The sequence below is a fragment of the Sinocyclocheilus grahami genome, unplaced genomic scaffold (genome assembly GCF_001515645.1).
Source record: "Sinocyclocheilus grahami isolate Dianchi unplaced genomic scaffold, SAMN03320097.WGS_v1.1 scaffold657.1, whole genome shotgun sequence".
NCBI classification, from domain to species: Eukaryota; Metazoa; Chordata; class Actinopteri; order Cypriniformes; family Cyprinidae; genus Sinocyclocheilus; species Sinocyclocheilus grahami.
The window spans coordinates 809,435-833,532 of record NW_015505836.1 but is presented as its reverse complement, the minus strand read 5'-3'; the positions used below and the strand labels follow the sequence as shown (position 1 = coordinate 833,532).

At 35.4% G+C, this 24,098-nt stretch overlaps 1 protein-coding gene across 1 annotated transcript in view; it reads left to right on the top strand.

Moving 5' to 3' along the window:
* Positions 1 to 24,098, top strand: part of mical1 (microtubule associated monooxygenase, calponin and LIM domain containing 1) — a 42,725-nt gene that overhangs the window by 4,614 nt on the left and 14,013 nt on the right. The window contains exons 2-15 of the mRNA XM_016242423.1: positions 9,003 to 9,297; positions 9,390 to 9,597; positions 10,910 to 11,017; positions 11,109 to 11,204; positions 12,338 to 12,493; positions 12,906 to 13,006; positions 13,557 to 13,814; positions 15,122 to 15,237; positions 15,740 to 15,866; positions 15,976 to 16,054; positions 16,319 to 16,466; positions 17,056 to 17,252; positions 22,882 to 22,991; positions 23,372 to 23,431. Coding sequence (XP_016097909.1) covers positions 9,037 to 9,297; positions 9,390 to 9,597; positions 10,910 to 11,017; positions 11,109 to 11,204; positions 12,338 to 12,493; positions 12,906 to 13,006; positions 13,557 to 13,814; positions 15,122 to 15,237; positions 15,740 to 15,866; positions 15,976 to 16,054; positions 16,319 to 16,466; positions 17,056 to 17,252; positions 22,882 to 22,991; positions 23,372 to 23,431 — 2,025 coding nt within the window. The 5' untranslated portion in view covers positions 9,003 to 9,036. The remainder of the gene's footprint in view (positions 1 to 9,002; positions 9,298 to 9,389; positions 9,598 to 10,909; positions 11,018 to 11,108; positions 11,205 to 12,337; positions 12,494 to 12,905; positions 13,007 to 13,556; positions 13,815 to 15,121; positions 15,238 to 15,739; positions 15,867 to 15,975; positions 16,055 to 16,318; positions 16,467 to 17,055; positions 17,253 to 22,881; positions 22,992 to 23,371; positions 23,432 to 24,098) is intronic.

Genomic DNA, 24,098 nt, shown 5'->3' with positions numbered 1-24,098 from the left:
TTATGAGAGGTATTGTATTTCACACACACACACACACACACACACACACACACACACAAACACACACGTTTACTTGGCTATCTAAATGGGGACATTACATAGACTTCTATTGTTTTTATATACAGATAGTTATACATGCTTTTTGGGGAAGTTGTGGCCTAATGGTTAGAGAGTCGGACTCGTAACCCAAAGGTTGCGAGTTCAAGTCTCCGGTCCGGCAGGGATTGTAGGTGGGGGGAGTGAATGTACAGCACTCTCTTCCACCTTCAATACCACGACTGAGGTGTCCTTGAGCAAGGCACTGAACCCCCAACTGCTCCCCGGGCGCCGCAGCATAAATGGCTGCCCACTGCTCCGGGTGTGTGTTCACGGTTTGTGTGTGTTCACTGCTGTGTGTGTGCACTTAGGATGGGTAAATGCAGAGCACTAATTCCTAGTATGGGTAACCATACTTGGCCACATGTCACTTCACTTTAACCTAAACCCACCCCTAACCCTAACCCTACCCCTCACAGAAAACTTTCTGCATTTTTGCAATTTCAAAAGTAAAAAAAAACTGTGTTTACTTTATTTTTATAACAGTTTTACAAATGAGGACATCCACAAATTGAGGTTTTTGCAGATTTTGTCAGGTTTTGCTCACTTTTGGGTACAAATTTGTCCCCAAAATATGGTTAGTTAGGTACACACACACACACACACACACACACACATAATTTTGTGAGATCCACCCACTCGATTTATGAGAGGTGTTGATATGTGTCATGATTGGCATGCTGTACCTGAAAAGATGTGTGTGTCTCTGTCTCACATCTGTTCCTCATATCACAGGGCTTTATGTTCAAACAACAGCAAAACCGACATGCTGTCAACTGACTCATTTAAACTCTGTCAGTCGGTATCCCTACCATTTGGTAAGTGTTAACATGAACAAGACATGACTTTGTTTGTTTCCAGGAAGTGATGTGTGAGAGATTATTGTCTGCGTTACATGCTGTGTGACCGTAAAACATTCGGGAAGTGCTGCAACATCTGCTTGAAGCAATTTATTGGCACACAGGGGGCTGATTATGGGGTTTGAACACGAAAACCACCTGAAGTCACGTGCTGTTTTTCACACAGAAAGAGTAACAAGACGTCACCCTGAAAAAGGAGTTACAGTATTGAATTAACCTCACTTTAGCAATGCATTCTGCATTACAATCACTGTTTTCTTAAACTCTTAACATCAATGATGCTTTAGATCATAAAACAACACATTGTTCTGCAAATTTCTAGGACTTTGTCCTTGATGTTTATCATTCATTCACTGAGAAGTTGAACTGGGAACCAAGAAGTAATCTGACGTCATTAGAGATGAGGTAAAACGGGGAAATCTTTAATTAAAACAGGGATGTCACAAGATGCAGTATTGAGTCTGTCCTCATTAATACCATGTGTGTTTTAGTTACAAGCCTCTGTTTTAAAGGAAGTACTTACAGTAGCTCAGCACACTAAGAGTCAGACCAGAGATGCTGTGAAGAGAGTATCATTTCACTTTATCCTCTTAACTCAAGTTTAAACTGCGTTTAAGCATTTAAAGGTAAGAGTTTATCAGTTTATATGCAACTAGTAATTCTAATGTGGTACTAGATAAGTTATTTAGGATGCTAAATTTAAACATTATTAAAATGCTTTCACTTTTCATATGGGATTGAATTGAAAGTGAACTTGCTTGTTTAACTTGCATGGCTTTTTGCAATCATCTTTCCACAAGTGATGTATTTATTGTATCAAAGAGAAAGAATGTCCAACATGACTGACTGAAGGCAAAATTTGTGCTTTGTAAGAATCTGCATGTGATCCAGAGAGTTTGTAATGACGCGGACACTTTGCATTCATGAAACCCACAAGAATCGCAGGTGACACTGAATGTTGTGTTAAAATAGTCTTGCTTCAGTTACACTCATCATCAGTGTGGGCTGGAAATCTAAATTTACACGTACATTACTGTCACATGAAACGCTTAGAGATATATTCCACCCTGTTTTTTTGTACAGCCTGCAGCCAGTGACTCACTTGACGTGATGTTATGCAGTAGTACCGGTGTGCACTCGCTTGCTTGCTTGTTGTAAACTAACCTAAATCTAGTTTTGTGACATATCATTAGTCATAACTGCTGTCTGTTTATGTGATCTCACGGGGTTAACTTTACAATACATTGTTGCCTGCTAAAAGTTGTGGAACTTGATTCCATGAAGCTCGTTCAGGCTGAACAGTATGCTATGCTTTTGTTTAGGCACTCGTCTCTGCAATTGAATTGAATCTTTTGTTTGTTGTAAGTTTATTTTGTTTATTATAGTAATGTTTGTTGTCTTGTGCATGTAGAACATTTTATTTTAATATACAGGTGTGTGTGTGTGTATATATGTGTATAAATATAAATATTTACAGGTGCATCTCAATAAATTAGAATGTCGTGGAAAAGTTCATTTATTTCAGTAATTCAACTCAAATTGTGAAACTCGTGTATTAATTTTTGTATTAAGATTTTGGCTCACATTTAACAAAAACCCACCTATATATATATTTATATATATATATATATATATATATATATATAATATTGTGTGTTTGTGTAAATATATACACTGCCATTCAAAAGTTTGGGATTAGTAAGATTTTTATAGTTTTTTTTTAAGAAGTTTCTTATGCTCATCAAAGCTGCATTTATTTGATCAAAAATACAAAAACAAAATCAGTATTATGAAATATTATTGCAATTTATAACAATATTCTCTCACACACATACTGGCGTGTAAAATCTAAGAATTTATTAGCCAATGGCTAATGTTAGACATTATTTAGTCGCCCAGAGTAAGATTTAGTGATTTACTCGCAATGTAGAAGGTTGTAATATACTTTAAAATCTATTTTATTCCTGTGATGCAAAGCTAAATTTTCATCAGCCATTGCTCCAGTCTTCAGTGTCACATGATCTTTCAGAAATCATTCTGATATGCTGATTCATTATCAATGTTGGAAACTATTGTTGCTGCTTAAGATTCTTTAAAATTATCAGGTTTTTCAGAATTCTTTGATGAATTAAAATAAAAGCTTTTATTCAAAATAGAAGTATTTTGTAACAATGTACTATCATTAAAACTTTTGGGGTCAGTAAATATTTTTTCTCTCTTTTTTGAAAGAAATTAATGTTTGTTTACTGTACCAAGGATGTGTTAAATTGATAAAAACTTATATTGTTAGGAAAGATTTCTGCTGAAATACTGTTAATCTTCATCGCTCAAAATTTGAAGGAATATTAGCAGTGAATACACCACTGTTCTACTAGCATATTTTACAAAATAACCAAGGTGCTTCAACAAAAACCTTAATTTTGTGGAAAACACAGTGCTCAAAATTAGAGACCAGTAACCACTGTAGCATGAAAGAAGATTACATCTAAAATATTTGAGCGCTACAGCTGTCAAAAGTTAGTCGGAAGTGTAGAGGCCCTTGCTTTTGAATGATTTCAGCAGATCCGCAGCCACAGGACATCACCAGTTTCTCACACTGTGCTGGTGGGATCTTGGTCCACTCTTCTTCCACTCTCTTCCATAGTTTGCTAACTGTAGTGGATTTCTTAGCTGTAAATTTCTTGTTCTTTCTGCTGATGAGAGGCTTGGTCATTGCAGACTAGGCATTTGAAGCAAAAAAATAATGGTGTGATATTAGCTTTGTGAAATTATCACATAAAACTGCATAAAAACAGCAGACGGGCTGAATGAGAACGCAGATTCACTCTCTGACAGCAGGTGGCGCTCATGGGACAGCAGCGATGCAGCTGGGGGTTTTTTTGTTTAGTTTTTTTGCCGCTGTAAACAAAGCAGCACTGTACGTATAAACACTACTTGTACATGCATTGTAGTTAAGATGAAAAGGAAATACCATCTAAACTTGTCAGTTCGCCTCGGATATATTCATATTATAAATACCCACCCCAATTGTATCGCGATTCATTTAACATCTCATCTGACTTGAATTATCACATTTTCAACCAGCTCGGAGTGCATCCGTTACATGTTGTCTTACATTGTAGGTTGTTTTCTAATTTTGATCTCCACTATATATTACTGTTGCTGTCATATTTTATAGATCAGGAGTTTTTAAAGTCTTAATCTGCACTGTCACAAATAAAGACTTAGAAGTAGCGATGCGCCGATCCGATATTCATATCGGGTGTCACGAATTCGGTCCATGGTCACCCTTTCTTTTACATTGACTCTCGCACAACACAAACTGTTGCATAGCACCCCGGACTACATATCCCATCATTCATTGCACGGTTTGCACACTGCACTGATTGCACTCATTGCACACAGCTGTTTCTTATCACCTCACTCACTATATAACACCCACTCAAACTGCCATTCTTTGCTGAGTATTGTTTAGCCTGTACCCCTTTCCGAGTCTCCGTGTTTTCCTTGTTTTGCCTTGCCTGTTTTTGCGGTTTCTTATCTTTGCCTGTTTTCCTGGATTTTTCCCTCTCGTCTCACCCCTGTGATTCTGTCTGCCGATCGGTGACCTACGCTAGCCCTAGGACTATTGTTGTGTTTTTGCCCTCCATATACCTATTTGCCATTGTTCGACCCTGCCTGTTATACCACGTCTCTTTAATAAAAGCTTGCAGATGGATCCACACATCTCACGTCTCGTCAGCCCCTGTGTTGTGCGAGAGTCATTGTAAAGGAAAGGGTGACCTCTGGTGTTGAAGGAACGGAAGTCCATGGACCGAATTCGTGACATCGGGTATCGGCTCCGATAGTGCCATTTTTCTCGGATCCGGGTATCGGTCAGAGAGGGCCGATCCAAATCCGAGATTTTTTTTTTAATTTTTTTTCCTCGATTGTGCAAATTATTCTGTGTTACTTCTGAAGCCATACGATAGCTTAATGTGAGCTACATATGAATATTTAAGTCCTTACATTAAAGTTCACTCAAACTCTCGGAGGCGAAAAAGGCGGATCGGAGCACCTCTACTTAAAAGGTCTAAAATCAGAGCAGAAAGTCTTGAATTCTTAAAGCCATGGCATTAAAGGGGTCGTGAACTGAGAAACCAAAATACGCTTGATCTTTTGACATTTAAGAGGTTATTGTACTATAAAAAACATCCTGTAGTAGTATTTTCAGAATTCAAAACTTTCTCATTAAAAACTAGGGATGCTCCGATCAGAATTTTTGCAGCTGATACTAAGTACCGATTTCTTGTCATGGTGATCGGCCGATACCGATGCCGATTCTAATGCTTCAAGCTTTATATAGACGGTTTTAATGAGCACACGCGCCTGGCCCGAAGTTAACTTCCGGTCTGTGTTTGTTTATCAGTCTGGCTATGTCACCGGCTACAAACACAGTTAAAGTTAAGGTGATGAGTAGACTGAAGTTGGACTCAGGTGGTTGTGCTGTGGGATGTGTTTCCCATGCATTTATTTATTTGTGGCGCTCACCACAATATCAAAACTGACGGATTTTCCAAAAGGCTTGGTTGAATAAACATGAGCATGTACTGCACGTTTAAAAATCAAAACGAGGTGCGGGTGATTTTATATCACTGTATTTCTGAAGGAAGACTATCTTTAGAAAATTTTCTATGTCATTTTCATTTCATCTTGCATGTTATATGCCTGATAAAGCAGCGTTTGTGAGCTCAGCGCTGCTTTGTGTACAGCTGTTACTGGGGAAACCTCTGTTTTTGTTCCGTCGTTCCAGTTCCTGAGATCGGCCAAGTTGGTGAGTACCGATCGAGTCATAAAATATGATTATCGGCCGATGCCGATCGATCGGAGCATCCCTACTAAAAACAGCTTATATTGAAGCCAGTCTGCCAAAATGACAGCTTGTGGAATATGCCACTCTTTGGTGTAATAGTGCGGCGAAACACCGCTTCTGCAGAAGAAGATCAACGCCTGCTTCTACATCGCTGCCTGTTTAGCTCCGCCCACCGATTCGCACATATAGTGTTTACAAAAGAGGCGAACGTGTAGGTCTACACAGAAACCAAACGATAAAGATGCTCCGAAGACAACGAGACGCTGTACAGTGCCTAGTTTTGGAAAAAATTGTATTTGCATTGCCTTCCTTCTGTTCCAAACATTAGGAAAGAGTGGATGAACTTAAAAATAAAGTTCCAGACCGTGTCAGTAAGAACTTGGTCCTTTGTTCACTTAATTTTACCGTGGACTCGTTTACAAACAAGGCACAATTTGACACGGGATTTTCAGAAAGACTGAAACTAAAAGACTATGCTGTGTCTGCTATATTGGATCCGACAGTAATGTCACACCACACAAGTGTGAGTAAATGTTTTCATTATGTGATCACTATTACTTTGTCTGTTATTACAGATCGTTTGATCTGTATTTGATGAGTATTTATGTGTTTTTAACTTAAATCACAGCAGCATCCATCTGTGAGGAATATAGACTGTCAAATAGGGGAGCTCCGATCAGGATTTTTGAGGCCGATCACAGAAAGCAATATCTGCAGATACGATCACCGATACCGATCTTTTTAAAGCCTTCTTTTTATCATGTAGAATTATTTATAGTAAAACTCCAATCAGGAATTTTAGACATTTATTCAGGGCCTGAATTTCATTTTTGAAAATGAATTCCCCTCTTAGGTGACTCTTGTAAGAGGGGATTTGTTTTTTATTTGAGGAGTGGATGGGGCATTTTTTTAGACTCACCTAAATGTTTGATCATGCACTGCATTTTTGTTTTTACAATCATGCAATTGTTGCACAATAGCTTACACACAGCGCAAGCCTGATTTTGTGAGCTGTATATGAGGTTCACACATACTCTGTTTGCAGTGCGTATGCAGTCTCTGCAGTATGTAAGTGGTGCAGAAGCAGCAGGTGCGCACTGTTTTCACACAGGAGTCTGCAACTGATCCGTGGCTGTTTAATACAAACACAACATTTATCTATTAATTTGATTTCAAATCCAAACATTGTTACTTAAAATGCTTTTTCAGTATTGCGATTCTTTTTTTACACAGTGCAGTAATACAATCTTTCATAGACGTGTTTAAACGCAATAAATGTAAGAAACACATTATTCAATGCTTTTTACTTTTGCATTTACTTCTAGATTGATATATTAAGTTGCTCTAGCAAATGGCAAAACATTTAAACTACTTTTCTTACATTATCACAAACATTCTAAATTAAAACCTACCATTGACAGAAACAGTCAGCTCTACTGCCTTTTCTTTTGCATTTAATTCTTTATTCCAAGCAATTCTGAGGTTCATAAAGAACTTTGTTTTCCTACCTCCACGAGTGCCATCTATTATTGCCTTCTTTATCTAAAAGTGCTCTTTTTTTATCTTTTGAGGCCATTTTGCGATTTCAATCCTCATACAGTAACCTAACCACCAGCATTAGCCACCCCATCTTCTCATCGGAGACGTGATGCAGCACTAAACAGTCTCTCGCTGTCGGTGCTTCGTGCTTGTAATGGTTTCTGCGTCTTTCTCTGATAGTTTTAAATACTTTCACACTGCTGACATGTTTGCTGCATTAGCGCGTGCCTCTATTTGATCGCGTTCATCATTGTTCGGTACATATTATTCGGCCTTTTCGCTTTTTCTATTTTCGGCCGAATAATTTCGGTTGCCGAATATTCGGTGCATCCCTAACCTCTACTGTCAAACATACACAAGTGTTAGCCAATCACAGCAGTGGGCGTTTACTTCCGAGTCTACAATCTGCCTACTCCAACAGAGCGTTCTGATGAAGGGGGTTAAAAGCAGGACAGAAAATAGCTTATTGCTTCTAAATTATGATGTATTTTGATGTCAAAATCTTGATAACATTGTATGGGACTTCTGAGAACAGTACAAAATAAAAAACAGAGGCAGTTCATGACCTCTTTAATGTTTCCTGTTTTATTAAAATGTCAGTATTTTGCCTTGTTTACAATACAAATATCTAAACATCTTTAAATCAAGTTATATTTACTTGAGGTGCAAACCGAACATATGAACTCTTGCTCCATGAGAAACTGATCTGAATTAAGTTAGTTTATTAACTTGTTTCCATTTGAATTAAGTTGATTGTTCTGAGCCCACTGGCAGATATTTTGCCCCTTTTTTAATCATAAATTCACTTTTTACTTTCACTTTTTTTTCCAAACTTTGATTTTCATTATTATGTTCCCTTTCATTTATAATTATAATTATCTTTACTTCAGAAAACTTGCAGAAACCATGTAGATACATACATTTTATATTATAAATGAACTGTTGCAGAAGCATAGTCGTGACAGAAAGCAATTCAGACAAATGAAATGCAGAAGAGAGAGGCTTCTTGATACAAATGATGACAATGTTTTGTTATTTAATCAGTCTTGCTTGCTTTGTCACCCCTATGATTTTGGATTTGTTCACACTGAAAATCCATCCATTAATTTCCCAGAACTTATCCGTACTAGTTCCAGTGAACTATCAGTTAAACTGGAATATATCAGCCAAGACAAGTCTTTTTTTTTTACGCAGGTGTTGCTTTTTCATGCAGAACTCCTATTGTGTGTTGGGTGGTTGCCAAGGTGTTGTATTTTGGTTGCCAAGGTGTTTTTAGTGCTCGGGTATTTTGAGAGGCTGTTAGATCACATTCTCATCTCTATATGATATTGTGGTTTCTAGATATGACTCAGGTCTCTCCTTTAAACAGGGTTATTTGCCTGTTTACCAGGTGGAAATTACAATTACTTTGACATTTATTCATTTAGCAAACGCTTTTATCTAATAAAGCGACTTAAAAATGAGAAATGTAAACCGTGATTCTAATTACTGAGATATTTGAGAGATCTTTCCTTCTTGTAGCACAAATACTGGTTGAGTTACTCATCAAAATTAATGTTCAGTGGTTGTTTAAAAACCTTTTAAGTCAGAGTTGACTTTTGTAACGCGCTTTTTGTTTGAAATCTCTCCGTAAACACTCTCTCTTGTCTCCGCAGCTCATCTAGCAGGCTCCAGGCCTCTCCCATCACAATGGCCAACGAGCCTGACTCTGTCGATCCCAGCCACGCTCTGTTTGACCGCTTTGTTCAGGCGCAGACTTGTAAAGAGACACAGCAGAACTTCATCGAACTCTGCCGCCACCTGGAGGTCGAGCCCAGGGACTATAAGCACTTCTACAGCAAGCTGAAGGACAGACTCAACTACTGGAAAGCCAAAGACCTCTGGCAGAAGATCGACAAGAGAGCCGCCCATCTGGACTATGACCAGGGCCAGGCGTGTCACCAAAACAAGGTACCATAAATGACCTGAGAAATGTCAGATATTTCCATGTATAAAGTTGTTTGACGCTGGGAAATGTAACCCAGTTTCTCTCTCGGTGTTAGTGTTTAGTGCTGGGTGCGGGTCCATGTGGTCTCAGGACAGCGATCGAATTGGCTCTGCTAGGTGCTCAGGTAGTTGTACTGGAAAAAAGAGCGTCCTTCACCAGGAATAACGTCCTGCATCTGTGGCTGTACACCATTCGAGACCTTCTCAACCTTGGTGCAAAGAAATTCTATGGCAGATTCTGCAGTGGATCCATTCATCACATAAGTGAGCATCTATATGTTTTGCTGGGTTTTTGTTGTTGTTTTAGTTTACCAAATTAATCAGTCAACGTGAATGACAGTCATAACCTAATTTTGCTTCCAAAATTAATTCAAAGACCCAAGGATTTGAGAATATCTGAAATAAATATATGTTTGAAAGAAGTCTTTTATGCGCACCAAGACTGCATTTATTTGTTAAAAAATAGTCAAAATAGAAATATTATTACAATATCAAATTACTGTTTTCTGTTTGATTATTTTGTAGAATGTAATTTATTCTTGTGATGCCATGCTGAAATTTCGTTCAGAAATCACTCTATGCTGATTAGCTGTTCAAGAAACATTGTAAAAATGTGATCATTTTTTCCAGGATTCTTTGATTAAAAAGTTCAAAAGAACTGTTTATTTAAAGAAAAAATCATTTGTAACATTATAAATGTATTGACTGTCATTTTGATCAATTTCATAGATCATTTTTGAATGCAAGTTTTAATTTACTTGAAGAAAAAATCTTTCCGACCTCAAACCTTTGAATTTTTGAGAGTATTTCTGAGTGAAATGTCATTCAACACGCACAAAAAAAATAAAAAATTGTGGCAGGAATTTATCAAGATTTGATTGGATTGTGAAATGTTCAAATATGATATTATTGGTTAATATATTCTCTGGCCTACAGGGAATCCGCTTTAGAGGCATGGCAAGTTATTACATTTGATGAAAGATTATGAAAACATTTGTGACCCTGGAGCACAAAACCGGTGTTAAGTCGCTGGGGTATATTTGTAGCAATAGCCAAAAAAACATTATATGGGTCAAAATTATTGATTTTTCTTTTATGCCAAAAATCATTAGGATATTAAGTAAAGATCATGTTCCATGAATATATTTTGTACATTTCCTACCATAAATATATTAAAACTTAATTTTTTATTAGTAATATGCATTGCTAAGAACTTCATTTGGACAACTTTAAAGGCGGTTTTCTCAATATTTAGATTTTTTTGCACCCTCAGATTCCAGATTTTCAAATAGTTGTATCTCGGCCAAATATTTCTATCCTAACAAACCATACATCAATGGAAAGCTTATGTATTCAGCTTTCAGATGATATATAAATCAAAAATAGACCCTTATGACTGGTTTTGTGGTCCAGGGTCACATTTGTTTAGAATAGTGTGCACTAATGAATTGTTTACAGTAGGACCAGGAAGGTCTATTAAGAAAGTTAATATAGTCAAAGTGAAACTTCAAGAAGTTATTTTCTTATAATGTATAACTTAAATTGAGGTATAGTAGTGAGGTCTGTGTTTCTCTAGGTATCCGTCAGCTGCAGATGATTCTGTTGAAACTGGCCCTGATTTTGGGGGTCGAGGTGCACACAGGTGTGACCTTTGAAGGTCTGCAGGAGCCATCAGGATCCACAGGTACAAACCAGCTTTAGTTGTCACGGGACATTGAAAGATCTGCAGTCGTGTAGATAAACTTAACTTTTAGTCTCATATCTCTTTCTCTCAGGATGGAGGGCACAGGTGTCTCCTGCGTCCCACACAGCTGCTGCTTTTGAGTTTGATGTTTTTATTTCAGCTGGAGGGGGAAGATATGTGCCGGATGGTAAATAAAACATTTACGCAGACGAGTGAATTCCATGAAATTCACTTTGTCGTTTTGTACTTAAAGCTTTGAATATTTTATTTTATTTTATTTTATTTTTATTTTATTATTAAATTAAATTTTATCTTAAAAATGAATTATTTTTATGTTGTAAAAACCCTCCTTATCCAAGTCACTTGTTTGTTTGTTTATTTATTTTTTCATTTATAAGGTGAGTTTATAAAACAAATTTTATTTAACTGTATTTTGTAGAACGAAAAAAATTAAAACAAATAAAATAATTCTTGTCCTAAAAACTATCCTTATCCAAGTCACTTTGTATGAAATACTTAAATTTTTTGATTTAATTTTATTTAAAATTTTATCTTCATAATTAATTGTTTTATGTTATAAAAACCCTCCTCATCCAAGTCACTTTGAACTATTTTTTTTAGTTATTTATAAGGTGAGTCTATCAAACTAATTTTATTTTACTTTATTTTGTAGAACGAAAAACAAAATTGTTTATAAAATCTATCCTTATCCAAGTCGCTTTGTACGAAATACTTTTTATTGTTTATTTGATTTTATTTTTAATTAAATGTAAAAAAAAAAATCTGTGTCAAAAAACCTATCCCAGTCACTTTGTACTAAATGCTTTTATTATTTTTTATTATATTATTCAATGCATTTAAATCTTTCTTTTTAACTTTTTAACCTTATCCAAGTCACTTTGTATGAAATACTTAAATTTTTTGATTTAATTTTATTTAAAATTTTATCTTCATAATTAATTGTTTTATGTTATAAAAACCCTCCTCATCCAAGTCACTTTGAACTATTTTTTTTAGTTATTTATAAGGTGAGTCTATCAAACTAATTTTATTTTACTTTATTTTGTAGAACGAAAAACAAAATTGTTTATAAAATCTATCCTTATCCAAGTCGCTTTGTACGAAATACTTTTTATTGTTTATTTGATTTTATTTTTAATTAAATGTAAAAAAAAAATCTGTGTCAAAAAACCTATCCCAGTCACTTTGTACTAAATGCTTTTATTATTTTTTATTATATTATTCAATGCATTTAAATCTTTCTTTTTAACTTTTTATTAACGACACTTTCTCACTGTTGTTTTCCTCATGTTACTTCAGGTTTTAAGGTAAAGGAGCTCAGGGGAAAGTTAGCCATCGGTATCACTGCAAACTTTGTAAACCGCCACAGTAAACAAGAGGCTCGGGTGCAGGAGATCAGCGGCGTGGCCCGAATATACAACCAGAAATTCTTCCAGGCGCTCCAGACTGAGATCGGTACAGACTCACAGTTACTTCATCTCACTGAGAATACACCATAGAGTCTAGACAGTTTACATTCAAAAAGAAAAAAAAAATTTAGAAATCACTTTTTTCTTTTTGTTCAATTTAGCTATTAAGAACAGTTTTGGGTTACACTTTATTTTAAGGTGTCATTGTAACAGTGTAATTATACATTTAAGTACTGAGTAATGTTAATTAATGGCATGTACTTACTATAGGGTTAGGGTTTGGCTTAGTGTTACTTGCATGTAATTGTGCATAACTAATTATTATTATAATAGTAAGTACATGTGGTGTGTAACAAGGACACCTTAAAATAAAGTGTTACCCAGTTTTGTCTCCAAAACATAAAAAGTAAACCCACACACACTTTATTCTCTGTCCTGTCCTTTGTCATGTTTTCCAGGCGTTGATCTAGAGAACATTGTCTACTACAAAGATGATACTCACTATTTTGTGATGACTGCAAAAAAGGGAAGCTTGTTAAAAAAAGGAGTTATAAAGCAGGTACGACACACAGTGAAACACATCCAAAGACCTGAAGCTTTGAGAATATCTTATATAAAGGCTGAACAGAGCCTAGAAACGCTTGAAAAGAGGCCATGGTTTTATCAGCAGAGCTGATACTTCAAGCGTGTTTCAACCCGCTCACATTTACACTTACAAACACATTTATCAATCCTCACAGCTATTCTTGTCCTCTTTTGTCACTGTATTCTCACTGGAATAACTGCAGACAGTTGCTATTTGTGTTCTCTTAGAAATGCAACCAATATATTTTAGCTCAAAGGGAGTACAAATTAAATAAATGAGTAATATTGTGAAATATTATTACTGGTTAAAATAGCTGTTTTCTATGTAAAAAAATTTGTAAAATGTAATTTACTCCTGTGATGCAAAGCTGAATTTTCAGCATCATTACTCCAGCCCTAAGTGTCACATGATCTTTCAGAAATCATTGTAATAATCTGATTTGCTGCTCAAGAACCATTTCTGATTATTATCAGCACTGAAACAACAGGACTAGCGTTAAACCTTTCTTGCTTCTCGTTCTCAGGACTTTTCTGATGTCAATCAGCTGCTCGCACCTGCAAACGTCAACCAGGAGGCCCTGCAGAAGTACGCATACGACGCCGCTGACTTCTCCACAGATCACATGCTGCCAGACCTGGAGTTCGCCAAGAACCACGCGGGCCATCCGGATGTGGCCATGTTTGACTTCACCTGCATGCACAGGGCAGAGAATGCCTCTCTGGTGAAGGAGAGGAAGGGGAAGAGACTGCTCATCGCGCTGGTGGGAGACTCTCTAGTAGAGGTGTGTTATGAGTAAACAGAGTGGCTGATTAGGACATTAGACTGATAATGAAGGCAAATAATATAAGGACTTTTTTTTTTTTTCTTCTTCTATTTCAGAACTATATTTTTCAATCTGGGCTACTACCAGTGTTGCCAACTTAACAATTTTGTTGCTAAATTTAGCAACTTTTCAGACTATCTTTGCAACCTTTTCTTCCAAAAGCACTCAGCAACAAATTTAGCACATTTTAACATTTATTTGGCAACTTTTAGCAACTTTTGATAAGTGACTCAGACAATAAAAAGGCACACATTTTCCATCCAAAGTTACACAAAAAGAGGAAATCAAAGATGCCTAGCAGTACACACATCACGTGAATTGAGTTAGCTGCTATTTGCAATAATAATTTGAATAATTGTTCATTTATGATACACTTTGTTAGTAGCTTGTACTTGCGATTGTTGATCAGTTAGTACGCTGTAAGAAAAACAGAAAAGATATTAGTAATTTTCCAGGACATTACCAAATACATTACCCATTGTAATCCTGTAACCCGAAAACACAATTCGTAATTTAAAATGCAGGTAAAAAACCAATACGGAAAATTATTTTCATATTATTAACATATATATTGTGCCCTATGTTTACAGACTTTTCTTAGATTGTAGCATACTAACTAACTACTAATACACTGCTTAAAGCATAATGGTTGAGAATGTGTAGTATTAGCTAGTTTACTAGCTATAAAAAAAAAACTTAAATTGTAATCATTCAAAGATGTGTAGGTGTTCAATAATTCAATGTATTTAAAAATACAGTTATTTATATTTTAATATTATATTATGCATATTATTTTACCAACAAATCTAAGTTAACATAAAATATATATTTTTGCTGAGATTTGATGTTGTGACAATTTTGCATCGTGATTAAGCAATGACTTCATCGCGCAATGACATCACAACGTCATTTAGCAACCTTTCTTTAGCAACTTTCTCTGAAAATTAGTTGGCAACACTGGCTACTACAGTGTCTTTTTTCATTATAATATTTATTATAATGTTGTGTGATCATTCTATGGAAAATTTTAGTTTTTATTGTAAACACTGTTTAAACAGTACAACAGTCAAACAATGTATTGGCCATCAAACTAAGTAAAACATCAGCTAAATATAAATATTGGCCATGATTTGTTTTATTTAATTTTATTATTTTTACTTTGAAATACTTTGAAATTCCCTACGTTGGGAATACTTTGAAATACATTTTTATTTGTTTATTTTCTTTTTTAAATGATTTTATTTTATTTATGTATTCTTCTGCAGCCGTTTTGGCCTCTGGGTACGGGCATTGCTCGTGGTTTCCTGGCTGCATTTGACACGGCGTGGATGGTCAGGAGTTGGGGAAAAGGTGTGCCACCCCTGGAGGTGTTGGCGGAGAGGTACAATTTACCATTTTTACACCATTTATAATATTACAAAAAATTATATTTCAAATAAATTGTTATTTTTTTCTTTCTATTTATCAAATAATCCTTAAAAACATTATCTCAGTGTCTACACACATATTAAGCAGCACAACTGTTTTCAACATTGATAATAATAATAAATGTTTCTTGAGCAGCAAATCAGCATATCAGAATGATTTCTGAAAGATCATGTGACACTGAAGACTGGAGTAATGATGCTGAAAATTCAGCTTTGCATCACAAGAATAAATTACATTTTAAAGTATATTTAAATAAAAATCAGCTATTTTAAATTGTAATATTAACATTTTTACTCTACATTTTTTATCAAATAAATGCAGGCTTGGTGATCAAAAACTTTAAAATCTTATCCACCCCGAACTTTTGAAATGTATGTATCAATATAAAACCATATAAAATGCATGTATGAGTCAGTTAGTGCAGTATTGCTTGATGCTGTGCGTATCTCTTACAGGGAGAGCTTGTATCAGTTACTCTCTCAAACGACTCCAGAAAACACAAGCAAGAACTACGCCGCCTACAGCATCGATCCATCCACACGTTACCCGAATGCCAACCTGTCCTTGATGAAACCTGTGCAGGTCAAACACACAGTCCTAGACGCACACCTACACACATGCAAAAGCTGCCTGAAATACTGTAACTAGCAATGGAAGAGTTTTTAATGAAGACTGTTTGTTCAATTTAAAGATCAAGCGTCTATATAACATAGAGGATGGTAAAGCCAACAAACCGACGAAACCCATCATAAAAACTAAACTTAAAAAAGGTAAGTGCCATACGACAATCACACCTTAACTTACGTATACTTGCTAATAATTGTGTATATATGCATGACTGTGTGTTAAATGTAGTATATATATATATATATATATATATATATATAGCCACTTTTTTGCAATATTGTTTTCAATAATATGCTATCTATCTGTTAATATATGTTAATTTATTATCATTCTATATCTTTTAACATCTCAGAAATGAACAAACTCAGACTTTACAGGGAAGTGATGAACTGAATTCATGTGTTTAGACTCTATCAGGCGTCTGGAGGATCTGCTGTCCTGGTGTCAGAAGAACACAGCGGGGTACAAACATGTGAAGGTGAAAGACCTGAGCGAGTCCTGGAGGTCCGGGATGGCCCTCTGCGCTCTCATCCACAACTTCAGACCTGAACTCATGTAGGATCACCTTAACCAACAGCGAACAAGAATATTAGTGTCTGATTAAACATGCAGAGCTCAGTTTTGCTGTGAAAAGTTCTTGCTAGATACAGAAAATTTGAGGTCAATAAGATTTTTTTTTAAATAAATTATACTTTTATTCAGCAAGGATGCGTTACATTGATCAAAAGTGACATTTAAAGCATTTATAAAGTTACAAAAGATTTCAGTTCCAACCAAATGCTGTTCTTCTGAACTTTCAGTTAATCATAGAATCCTGAAAAAAATGACTAGAGCAATGGCTGCTGAAAATTCAGCTTTACTATGACTGGAATACATTACATTTTAAAATATATTCAATTTTATTTTCAATTTCAATTTTTCATGTATTTCAATTTGTAAAAATGTTTCACATTATTACTGCTTTTACTGTATATGAGTTTACAAATAAATGCAGCATTGGTGAGAGAGAAAATACTTCAAAACCAAAAACATTCAAAATCTTACTAACCCCAAACTTTTGGATGGATGGATGGATGGATGGAGAGATAGACTTATAATACCTGCAATATTATGCAAATGATATGCATGTTGTCATCTCTTGCAGTGACATGTCTTGTCTAGATGAATATAACATCACCGGGAACAATAAGTTGGCCTTTGACCTGATGGAGAGAGAGTTTGGGATCACTCCGGTCATGCGTGCCAGTGAAATGACCACCTGCGGGAAAATCGACCAGCTGTCTATGGTTGTCTACCTCACACAGATACGCAACGCTCTCACAGAGAAACATACTCCAGCAGGTAATTAAGACTGTGTCTGGACGCATTTATAACTTTGAAATACACTTTTACTGATTGTCTGAAATATATAATACAATTTATTGGTTGTATTTACGTTGCTTATTCAGTCTCAGATTGAATATCTTTTTTTTAAAGGGTTTTACAGTATCTGTATTTTACAATTACTTCTGTTATGACCGGCAAACTTGTGCATACTGACATAGTTCACACTGCGTTTTAGGATTATAGATAAATAGTTGTTAATGTGTTAAAAAGGTCCGTAATTAAAAAAAAAAAGTAACTGTAGGCAGTCATACACTACGGGAGGGGTCGCCAACTGGCAGACTCCGGTCTGAATCCGGACCAAGAGATGTGTCCATCCGGACTGCGAAGCCTTTTGATATAATGAAATAAATAAAGGCCAAACGCTATTTTCTAACAAAATCAAGTTTATATGAAGCACATCAGGTCAGCTCAGTAGAGCCGTTTGGGTCCTATGACATTCTCAAAAATTATTTATGATTTCAGGAGGTCTTAAATTTGGGGACGGTAGGACAAGAATTGCGATAATCTTAATGTGACGATAAAACTTCAAAACTCTTTTTTCATTGAATATGCACGTTTCAAAGTCAGCTGCTGCATTGCTTTGTGTACTGCCGTTACCGGGGAAACCGCTATATTTATGCCAGTGGTTTTCAAACTTGTTCCTGGGGACCCACAGCTCTGCACATTTTGCATGTCTCCCTAATTTACACACCTGATTCAGATCATCATCTCATTAGGAAAGAGCTCCATGAACTCAAATGAGTGTGTCAGATAAGGGAGACATGCAAAATGTGCAGAGCAGTGGGTCCCGAGAAACAGGATTGAAAACCACTGATTTATGCTGTTCCAAAAGCGCAACCTGCTGGCAGAGAATTAATTAGCTTTTTCAATAAGCCTGTCTGTTTTTGTTCAGATCAATGTGAAAATCAACCCATGTTTTTATGCAGCAAACTCGCAGAGTTGCAAATGTGAACTAGTGGATCGACAAGAAGTTAATGCATTATAAACATTTAAACAATTAAGACAGTAACATACTGTATATGTATATGTTAATTAATATAATAATTGATTGATAATAATTGTTTAAATTAATATAATAATTTATACTTTTGCCTCCATTTTCTTAAAGAAATGGTTTAAAGGCTGAAATGTGAAGTTAATCATTTTATAAAACTTTTTGTTTTTGTGAAACCTGTATCTGAACTCTAAATCATGCTTTTTACAGTCGTTTTAATTTTTATTTGTGCAGGTCTTAAAAAATGTCTTAGTCTTAAATATGAGCTTAAATATCCTGCAGAAACCCCGGTCTGGCAAAAACCCGTCAATTCATGTTTTTTTAGGGCTGACCAGCTTTTTGAAGATGCTGATTTCATTTTCCAGCAGGATTTGGCACCTGCCCACACTGCCAAAAGCACCAAAAGTTGGTTAAATTACCCTGGTGTTGGTGTGCTTGACTGGCCAGCAAACTCACCAGACCTGAACTGTCTGTCTGTATTGTCAAGAGGAAAATGAGAAACAAGAGACCAAAAAATGTAGATGAGCTGAAGGCCACTGTCAAAGAAACCTGGGCTTCTATACCACCTCAGCAGTGCCACAAACTGATCACCTCCATGCCACGCCAAATTGAGGCAGTAATTAAAGCAAAAGGAGCCCCTACCAAGTATTGAGTACATGTACAGTAAATGAACATACTTTCCAGAAGGACAACAATTCACTAAAAATGTTTTTTTGTATTTATTGGTCTTATGAAGTATTCTAATTTGTTGAGAGAGTGAATTGGTGGGTTTTTGTTAAATGTGAGCCAAAATCATCACAATTAAAAGAACCAAAGACTTAAACTACTTCAGTCTGTGTGCATTGAATTTATTTAATACACGAGTTTCACAATTTGAGTTGAATTACTGAAATAAATGAACTTTTCCATGACATTCTAATTTATTGAGATGCACCTGTAATAGGGATGCACAGATCTGATACTCAGTATCAGTATCGGCTCCGATACTGGCATTTTCTACCGGATCGGGTATCGGTCAGACGAGACCGATCCAAATCCGATATCGTGCGTATACTATTCTGTTATTAAGCCGCACAAAAACATTATAAAGCACCATAAAGTGTTCGTGCACTATATTCCAAGTGAAGCCGTTCCATAATTTAATGTGAGGTAGATGAATATTTAAGTCAAGTTCACTTAAACTCTTGTCTCCACTGCGGCTGTCTGTCATCCTCCATTCAGCATTCAAACTGCGTGTCGTGTTCGGTTTCGACAGTCAAGACGATGAAACTCTTTCCAAGAGCGCACAGTAACTGAGATTTAAAACTGTTAAAAGAAAAGGCTCAAACTATTGCACTCATGATTTTTCTAGAATAACTTTTGATGCTGAATTATTCACTAACCTAGTTTATAATAGTATTATAATAGTATTATTGTCATAGTTTATGATTATATATTTTTTCAATTGTTATTTTTATTTAAAATGAAGTTGTCTATGTTTAGTAGATTGTGTTTAACACACAAAACAGTGATGATCAGGTCAACACACTGAGGTGTAGAAATTCTACGTTGATTTAAAAAAAACAGTGCTAGTATCGGATCGGTATCGGCCGATACTCAGAATTTTTGGTATCGGATCGAATCTGAAAAAATGGTATCGGTGCATCCCTACTATATAATTGTCTGGACCTTGGCTGGTGAGAAGGGTTCATTACTGGACCTCAAGCAATTTTAGTTGAAGACCCCTGCACTATGGGGTCGGTGAGATTTCTTGAAATATTTTTGAAGACTCTTCTGCTCACCGGGGCTGCATTTATTTGATCAAAAATACAGTAAAAATAGTAATAATATGAAATATTATTACAATTTCAAATAACTAGTTTATTTGACCAGTTTATATTTTAGATTTCTAAATATTTGTTTATATTTATTCTATTGCTTTTAAAATATATTTTAAAATGTAAATTATTCCTTTGATCAAAGCTTAATTTTCAGCATCATAAAGTCATCATAATCATAAGTTAATTTATGATTTGCTGTCTGCCTGAACCAAAGAAATAAATGCAATCATATTTTTTCCATTGCATCGAATCGCATTGTGTTGAATCGGATCGAATCGAAATCGGATCGCACTGCATCGTAATGGGGTGAATTGTATCGCATCGCATCGCTAGCTACTTCATATGTATCGTATCGCATCGGCCTCAGTTATGGAGATGCACATCCCTAGTTTATATGCATGATCTGTATGAAAATTCAGAGAAAAAAAGTTTTTCAGTTTTTCATTTTCAGAGCATCTACTATAAGAGAAACAGGCTGATGAATGTCTTAGCACACATAATAGCATCATCATCACCACCTGAAATCAGGAAATACAGTAAAAATAGTAATAATATGAAATATTATTACAATTTCAAATAACTAGTTTATTTGACCAGTTTATATTTTAGATTTCTAAATATTTGTTTATATTTATTCTATTGCTTTTAAAATATATTTTAAAATGTAAATTATTCCTTTGATCAAAGCTTAATTTTCAGCATCATAAAGTCATCATAATCATAAGTTAATTTATGATTTGCTGTCTGCCTGAACCAAAGAAATAAATGCAATCATATTTTTTCCATTGCATCGAATCGCATTGTGTTGAATCGGATCGAATCGAAATCGGATCGCACTGCATCGTAATGGGGTGAATCGTATCGCATCGCATCGCTAGCTACTTCATATGTATCGTATCGCATCGGCCTCAGTTATGGAGATGCACATCCCTAGTTTATATGCATGATCTGTATGAAAATTCAGAGAAAAAAAGTTTTTCATTTTCAGAGCATCTACTATAAGAGAAACAGGCTGATGAATGTCTTAGCACACATAATAGCATCATCATCACCACCTGAAATCAGGTCTGCTGTCTCTTTAAGACCCCTTCCCAGCATGCACTGCTGTGAATGGGCAGTTTTCTGCTGTAGTCTGACAGCAGCGGCTGCAGCAGCAAATGCACTCAGCTGGGGAGAAATCAGCAGCTCATGGGCCATTGGGTGGGAGTGGATCTCAGTCCAGCCTCGACACGCACCGCTCTGAGACGCCATCTGCAGAAGAGGAGTCGCAGCCATTAGAGGGGCTTTAGGGAGTGGGATTGAGCGTTTAGTTGTTGGATGCTGTGTTTGGGAGGGGATCTCACACAGATGTTGAGCTGTCAGTCACGCAGGCTGTGGATGTGTGTATTCTGGGGAAGGGGGTGGGATCCAATACAGCTCATCTCTAACACGCCACTGCAAACCGCATATTGAATGGGACGACTCGTATTTGTTCCAGTTTAAAGGGTAGGAAGTTATTTTATTGTATTTTATTATTTATTCATGTGATTATTTATTATTGTTTTATTTTACTTTGCATCAATTTTTATGTATTACTGAAGCGATCCAGCGAATTGCATCTAAAATGCACAGTTTATGTAAGGTTGTTCTGGATTATGAAAGAGATTATAAATTACGCTTTTCTTGTGCATGATATGGTTGATGTTCAGAATTTGAAGACATTTTAAGCATGTTTAATTTACAATTCACAATGTTTGCACTACATTTATTTTAAATTTTATTTATTTTATTATTATTAATTATTACAATTAAGAATATTTTGACATTTCTTTTTGAACTACATGTAAAATGCAATGCTCTTTTTTACAGTTTTGCTATTTTTATTTTATTATTGTTTATTAATATTTAAGTTTATTTATAATTTTGTTTATATTTTAAATGTATGTAGATATTTATTAACTATTTATATTTTATGTATTATATTATGTTATTGCTTTGAGTTGTTGAACTTGAGTTGTCTGTGGCTTTTTTACAGTTTTTGCTATTATTATTTTATTATTGTTTGTTAATATATTTATTTTTGTATTTGTTTTCATTTTAATATAAAAATATGCTTTTGAGATTTTGCTATTTTTATTTTGTTTAATATATGTATGTATAACCCATGATTTGAAAGCTTCAGACTATCCTTCAATAAATTATTGTTTTGTTGATGTTCTTTTGGTTGGCTTCAAGATGTAACAATATGGAAGATAATGACAGTGGACGGCTGTGGACAGTTTGATATTAAACTGGGGAAATTGTATTTGTTCAGTCAAAAATGAGAGTCTTAGGTGCCGATTTTCATTTGTAAGTTTATCCTTACAGTACTAAACATAAAAAGCACCAAAGAAGTGGTCATATGATATCAAAAACAGACTAAAATGTTGCATTATTTGCTGAACAGCCTCCCCTCTGCTATAGCTCTCAAATCGTATTTTATATATATATATATATATATATATATATATATATATATATATATATATATATATATTATGCCATTGCTCTGAGTTGTTGAATTACACACAGTGTTTCTGGTTTTGCTGCAATATGAAAAGCTTAAATAATAGATCATATTTTTGGACACGTTATACATAATTTTTAGTTTTTTTTTATGATTTTTGGTCATTATTTATGGTTTGCAAATATATTTAATCATTTTTTCTTTTATATAACATTTTTATTTCTTTGCCACATTCATGCAACTGTATTTTGCATCTCACTATTTTGCTCCTCTTGTCTTTCTCAGAGCGCTCCAACAGCCTCTCGCCCAACAACAAGAGCCTCTCACTGTCCAGAACCTGCTCGGCCGCCTTCTTCCTCAACACGCTCAAGCGCAACTCCATCCAAAGACGCAAGGTACACAAACACCTGCCTGTTATCATGTCAAACAAACCCTGTATTGTTGACATTGTAGCAGTGATGCCTGTCAAAGGTCATGTGTAGTGTGTTGGGTTAAATAGAGCATGAAGCCATGTGCAATCGCTGTCGTAACGAACCACAACTAAACGCCCCCGTTACACACAGCTGTTGCCAAAGCTAATTACTCCCATGCTGTTGCCACAATGAGGAAGTTAAAGGAACGATAAGAGGACGAGACAAAAAGCATGCTATAGTTTGCTTGCTGCGTGTTTGTGGTGCAGGATAATGGTGAAATCATTGTTTATTTCTGTCGATCTGCTGTTGCCACATTATGTAACCTGAGCTGTAAATGAGATCATGTGACCCGTGTCTCTCAGGACCGACTGGCATCAGAGAAAGGACCAAGACAGGAAAAGATGAAGGAGAAAGAGGAAAAAGTAAGTGGTGAAATCTAGCTTCTCAATCAAACGGTGCAGTAGTGCTGTTGTAATGCAGTTTACACCTGTTAGGGGTGAAGACAGATGTTCTGTTGTTATTTCTGCAATTAAACACAACAAATGATGCGCAGACCTATAGATATGGGTGGCTTAGTTATGTATCTTGACTTAAAATGAAGAAATATTATCTCAGATCAGGATTAGAAATGACAAAACTTCTGAAAGTGACAAATGCATTTAATAGTGAAAATATTAGGACAGAAATACCCATTTGTAATTATTATACATTTTTTTTGTATTGATTTTTAAACGTTAAATGTTTAAGCTTATGTTTAATAATTAATTTTTAGTTAACCGATATTTAATATATTTTATTCAATGTGTCTTTTAAAATGCTCCCAGCATTCTAAAAATTGAAACTGCAGTTAGATGGAAAATGGCAGCTTTGATCTGATAAAATCATAATTGTTCACAAAGAGAATTTCATATTTTCACATTTAAAATGCCTTGTAAATCGCAAAGATAAAAAATATCCAGAGTAAATTCATTCCAGGGGGCAAATATTGCTCCCTAGTTAAAAAAAAAAAGTCAATTCTTGTAATGCATTGCTCCATAGTAATTATATGTGCAGTATCTTAAACTTTGTCTAATTGTCCAGCCTGCGGCG